Raw genomic sequence first — 6,299 nt, 5'->3', positions numbered from 1 at the left:
GTTTCAGTTCCTAGCTAGTAGTATTTTAGACAAAGCTGCCAGAAGTCCTCACTCAAGCCTGTTAGGGCTACTCAGCTTGTTTTAATATAGGACTCATAAAAATCCTACTTATCAACCCTTTGATGGCCTAATGAATTCCACAAAGTATCGATCAATGGTGTTGTTTTTAATCTCCTGAATTTGGAGGGTTAGGTTTCAACACGTACACTGCAATAATTGAGGACCACGTGAATGAAACATATGATTGTTTATTTGAAGTATTTTCTTAATAAAGCATCTGCAAGAAAAAAAACATGGCAAGTGAATATAAACTGAATGAATCTGCCAGACCAACCACTCCCAATTCAGTTTAAGCTGTGTCTGCACAGAACAGCAGTCTTTATTAATTGTGTTTAGTGGCACTACGCTGAAGTTCTGAATGTCTTCTTATATAAAAAGAATTCATTTAACTTAAAATATGACAACAAAACACAATTAAACAAAGGATAAAACAAGGCACAGATGCCTTTAAATCCCCTCATTAAAAAAAGGTCATATAAAATAAGTCATTTTCTCTCTCTCTAAGTGACGATTCCAAGGAATCAAGAGTGTACAAGGAAAAGGGGCTGTAACATTGCAGGCAGGCGCTCATTCTCCTCCTCCAGCACAGCACTTTGGCTGGATGCCAGTTCTGCTACTTCAACACCTCTAAAAGCCAAGAAGCCCCTCGTCCTCTCTCTCTCCTTTCTCTCACCCTCCGCTTCCTCCCTCCATTTCTCTCTCCCAGTTCAGGTGCTGCTCACAGGTTCGGCGCCGTTGGCGCTGGATCTATTCTCTTCACCTGTGGCAGCCTGCTTATCCTCCAGAGGTACCCCCTCCTGGCTCTTGGCGTCCCCGTCGGCGGTGTTCCCCTCTTGGGCTTCGGGGGGCGCGTCGTCCCCCCGGCTCCGGCCCTGCTTGTTGAGGAACACCTCCACGCCGACCATGCGCAGGTAGTGCAGGCGCTCGTTGCGTGGGACGAAGGCCCGTATGGACGTCTTGCCTCGCCAGCCGCACAGCTCGATGGGGCACTGGGGCAGGTCTGGATTACTGTGGAGAGGACGACAGCACGTTAGGAGGACGAGAGAATGACAGAACAAAAGAGAGAATGTGCAAAGAGGGGGGGGGGGGGTTCAGATAGGAAAGAGAGAGAGACACATGAAAGAGTGAGAGAGAGAGATTGAGTGGTGAAGAGAGAGAGAGAGAGAAGCCATGCAGAGAAAGAGATAAATGGTTGAGAGTTAATGACCATACAAGAGTGACAGGGAACACTTCAGGGTCAGACAAGAGGATTATTGAACATCAATGTGTGAATATCTCTGATATGTGCAAATCACGGTGTAGGCGACGAGAGGAGGAGAAACACGGTCAGTGAGCAAGACCGAGGAAAACATAAAAAGAGAAGAAGAAAAAAATAAAAGAAGGAAAGAAAGAAAAAAAGAGAGAGAGTTGAGGTATTCACCGTAGACACAGGGGAAGCAAGGGAGCGTGATCAGGTCAGAGGGAGATTGATGGCAGGAGTGGGTGACGCCAGGAAGAGAAGGCAGACAGAGAAATAGATGGAGGGCAAACGAGCGACAGAGAGCCGGTGATGAGACAGAAACCCAGAGCGAAAGAGGAAAGGATAGAGAGAGAGAGATAGACAGAGAGGTGAAGAGAGAGAGAGTTGGTGCCAGAAACGGAGAGAGAGAGGGGGGAATGGAGAGGAAGAGAGTGTAATGCAGGGCGATGTGATGACAGGAAGACAGATGGGTAGATTAGTGGGAAGGGACAAGAGAGGGAGTAATGGCTGGTGGAACGGGAGCGAGAGAGGAAGCCCGTAAGATACAGAGCTGAACGCCAGATAGACAGAGGTGGAGAAACCAGAGCAGAGAACGAGGGACAGAGATGAGAGCAGAGAACGAGGGACAGAGATGAAAGCAGAAAACGAGGGAGAGAGATGAGAGCAGAAAACGAGGAAGAGAGAGACAAGAGCAGAGAACAAGGGAGAGATGAGAGCAGAGAACGAGGGAGAGACGAGAGCAGAAAACGAGGGAGAGAGATGAGAGCAGAAAACGAGGGAGAGAGATGAGAGCAGAAAACGAGGGAGAGCTGGTCAAAACAAGAGACATTCCATAGCAGCAGTGCTGAGATGAGCAGTTCGCTCCCTTGACAAGAAGGTTCCAGAAAAGAGGAGCTGACCCCGGAGACACACACCTCCTCCATCACAATTCACTCAGTGACTTTAACACTCTATATATAGCCTGACCTAACACGTGTGTGTGTGTGTGTGTGTGTGTGGAGATACACAATACTGGTGCGTGTTGACAGTTGCACTAGTTGGTGTGTAGGCAGCTGCATACAAGTGTGACTGTGGCTCTCTGTGGACATCTGTGTGTGCCCCCACATGCACCCACATATTACATGCTTGTGTGTGTTTACATGATTATGAATCTATGTGTGAGAAGCCATGTCTTTGACCTTGTGTGTGCTTGTACACTACAAATCCCTATATGTGCCTGAGTGTGTGTGTGTGTGTGTGTGTGTGTGTGTGTGTGTGTATTCCTGTGAGTGTAAGAATCACCACCCACGTGTGTATGTGTGAGGCTCAGTAGTGGGGAGGCGAGACTTCAGACATGCAACACTCTCAAGTTCCAAATCATCCTTTTTTTTCCCCCTCTAAGGACTTTTTAAGAAGTCACATCATCAGCTTGAGTCCTGAGCTCTGCTTCTAACAAGCGATCTTCCTCCACATGCACCAAGAGTGAATGCTCACAAGACATTGCCCTAGGGGGGGGAGGGGGTAATGAAATCCTATTAGCTGTTTGCTAAAATGGCTTGCGCCAACATTGAGGTCGAGCCGGCCTTGGTGGCTGTAATTGATTTGGTGCAGCCATCCACTGATGCTAATGAAGCCCCTAAAGTGCTAGCTTTAAAGGGGCTTTACATTTCAGTGCGCTCGCGCTTGCCGTGCTAATTCAGGCAAACAAAGGGGCAATGCGTGTCTATTTGTGGAAATCTTTGGCACACAGATCTTTAGTTGGCTTGCCATCACACCTCATGATAACCACATACAGCCATGCCTTGCGCTTCACAGCATTTCCAGTCATGTCTCTCCATATTATGGCAAGATGGCGATAAAAGTGACAGAATGTGTACATTGCGCTTCTCCCCTCTCTGCCTCTGATGGTCTGAGTGGTGGCTGGAGACACAGCATTGCCATAAGCAGCTGGGAGAGTCATCATTTCCATACAAAAGCAGGAACTCTGGTCGGGTCAGGGCAAGCCACTACTTACATGGAAAAAGAATCATAACAGTGTTTGTTTCCTCCGTGTGTGTGTGTGTGTGTATGTGTATGTATGTGTGTGTGGGTGTGTGTGCTGCGCGTGTGTACACACTATATAGTTCTAACTGAAAAAAGAACACCAAGTTGCCATGAATATGCATTGAACAAATACACACACACAAACACAAGGACACACAAAACTGAAACCTAAGTGCCTGCTCATCCTTCTGGAACTAACAGGAATTTTGACAATGCCAGCAGGGCTTAATGCCAGCAAGACACACACACACTTAAATATTAATGAGGACCTCAACAAGACCCTCAATGCATCAAAACAGGACAAAACAAATCTACAAGTCAGCATATCTGAATATCCAGCCATTCAAATTACAACAGAGAAAGAGTGCATCAAACAGAGCTAGATCAAGTCACTCACTTTGGATCTGGCTGGTATCTCAGGACGATGCTTCCCATTTCTACGAGAAGAGAAAAGACCGGATGAGATTGAAAGGGGCCATTACAAAGGATTACAGATAATTACATAAGCATTGCATCAAAAACACTGCCAGCAATACAACTGTGTCTGCATGTGTAACTGTGCTCTGTGTGTGTGTGTGTGTGTGTGTGTGTGTGTGTGTTCAAATATCCTATAATATAACATCCTCAAATGCATTTTGACAGATATCATGTTGACTATTATCTAGTTAGCGTGTTTATTTTAGGAAACTTGGTGTATTTTCTTTTTGTTTTTTACTACTAGAATTTTCCTGAACCCCGATGTCCAATGTCCGATGACCCCTGCAACCACACAAGTACCCACACTGGGCCCCATCAGATCCCCTTATCCCAAGTCAGCTCTGACAAATGTGTGTTTGCTGCGTGTTGTTTGCGGGTGACCACAGCGGGAGGGTAGGCCCGGCCGGGAGTGTAGATGGGGGTGGGGGGAGGGGTACTGACGCAGCTTCTTGGCCTGCTCGTGTGCACTGTTGCTCAGCTTGCTGAGAAAGGGGTTCTCCTCTGTGAGCAGCACCTTCACGTCCTCCACACTGATGGTGATGCGCCGCGCACGGATGTAGGGGAACAGCGTGTAGATGCCCTGAGGATGAGGAGGATGAGGAGGAGGAGGAGGAGGAGAAGAAGGAGGAGGAGGAGGAGGAGGAGGAGGAGGAGGGAGACAATGTGGAGAAAACGGGTCAGAACCACAGTGACGTCTTCATTCGTCTTCTCACCCCACTGCCTTCTCGGTTTGTGTTTTTAGGTCATTCTATGTACAGTCCTCATATTTTCTTGATGCAAACTATTTTACTGCCGGTCCCTTTTAGGGTCACACCCACACCCACCCACACACAGTAGCACTTCCTCTCCAACACAGATCATTAATTCTCACACACGTGTGCATTAAAAATGCAGCAGCAGCAGCAGCATCCCATAATCCTCAGATCTCCCCCAGACTAGGGCAGCGTAGCACGACCTCAGCGCAATGTAAAACAGCATAGCGTCCGACTCATTTCCCAAAATCCTTTGTCAACTCCTTAGGGCCAGGGGCGTTGCGAAGGAACCCTCCGAAATGAGCTGATTGGCTGGATTTGCATTCATTGGGCAACACTGAGTAAATGCCTGGCGGAGTGCTATTAGGGGAGGATTTATCCCCTTATCCAGAGAGACCCACGTTTCAATTTCATTTACATTTATTTATGTAGCCAGCGATTTTAATCAGGCAGGCATTAAGGAAAGCATGGCTTTCAGGAGCCCCCGTTCTCCATAGGTACAGATCCCATGAGTTGGCCAATACCAATACTAGGGGTGAACGATTTTGGAAAAAAATCTAATTGTGATTTTTCTCACCAATATTGCGATTGCGATGCGATATGCGATTATTTTTAAGCTCTTTATCTTCTGTCTTATTCAACAAAGACAAGCAATATATTATTCTATAGTATGACCAACAAAAAATTAGATAAGTTAAACATAAACTGTTCTTTCCTGGAGCCCAGGCCTATGTTAAGGCATTAGGTCATTGAATAAGATTGATGAATGAAATATTTTTTATTTAACTATTTGAATCACATTAGTAGACCTATATTTGTTGAACTTCCAGCCTTGTAAAAATTTTAATTCTGATACGTTTCTATTTGTTTCCATTTCATGTAGATATGATCTTCTTTCGTTAGCTAACAAATAGGTCTACATGTAGTGCCACTGACACGGCTTCTCCTTGTCCTGTGCTCTCCATACACACACACACACAGACCCGCTCCTCTCCTCTGTAGGCTACTTGCACGTGAATCGGAAAAAACTACTGTAAATTGTTGTAGCGCAAATAAATGCGGCCGAATGACCGTTCGGCTCGGTGTTAACTAAAGGTTAGCATCATCAACACCGCAGCGCAATATGCATGCATGCAAATTAACTAGTTTGTTCATATCACAACAAAGCCAATCGCGGAGACAAAACTCTTTAATAAACAGGCAAAGTTAGCAGCAGATAGCAGCATGTATGTAGCCTAGAGCCTTAGCTGGTAAGCTAATGTTAGAACAGCTGGGTTTTTGGTGGTTAGCTGTGTCAACTACTTGCGGATAACATTATGCATCAATTCATTACCTGTGAGATGAAATGTTTGTGCCGCCAACCCCCTTAGATATCGCAAATGCCCCCACTGTCACTGTACTCCAGTAAACAAAGTCCCCAGTGCACAGGTGAATGGCTGCTGTGCAGCCTAAACAGTCGTGGAGTTTTAATCGTCAGCTGGACAAGTGAACGAAGTTACCAGCAAGAGTAGCAGCACAGGGGAATTATGAACTAGAACCAGGGACATGGCAGGTTCGAGCAAAAGGTAATGAAGAGGTTTATTTTTAACCAAAGTAGCTCTACTGATCAGACCTTTCTTGACACTGTTAGCTGGTCCTCTTGTTTACGTTTTTTGCTTCTTCAGTGGTCAGTGTGAAGAGTCGGTGGCGCGTCGGCAAGCGCAAGTATAAATGCGTTTTAGTGACGTCACATATTACGAATCGCAGGC

General features: G+C 46.2%; 1 protein-coding gene across 1 annotated transcript in view; it reads right to left on the bottom strand.

Moving 5' to 3' along the window:
* Positions 1 to 232: 232 nt before the first annotated feature.
* nsun2 (NOP2/Sun RNA methyltransferase 2) overlaps positions 233 to 6,299 on the bottom strand; it is a 22,558-nt gene continuing 16,491 nt past the window's right edge. The window contains exons 17-19 of the mRNA XM_076301830.1: positions 4,241 to 4,379; positions 3,720 to 3,759; positions 233 to 1,068 (exon numbers count right to left, since the gene is read on the bottom strand). Of these exons, the coding sequence (XP_076157945.1) occupies positions 768 to 1,068; positions 3,720 to 3,759; positions 4,241 to 4,379 (480 nt within the window). The 3' untranslated portion in view covers positions 233 to 767. The remainder of the gene's footprint in view (positions 1,069 to 3,719; positions 3,760 to 4,240; positions 4,380 to 6,299) is intronic.

Source organism: Alosa pseudoharengus, unplaced genomic scaffold, assembly GCF_046254945.1.
Source record: "Alosa pseudoharengus isolate Yale_2024_CS ecotype anadromous, Long Island Sound unplaced genomic scaffold, YU_APseudo_1.1 YU_APseudo_1.1_scf_23, whole genome shotgun sequence".
NCBI lineage: Eukaryota > Metazoa > Chordata > Actinopteri > Clupeiformes > Clupeidae > Alosa > Alosa pseudoharengus.
Note: the sequence above shows the minus strand (reverse complement) of the source record. Positions and strands in the feature narration are given on the sequence as shown.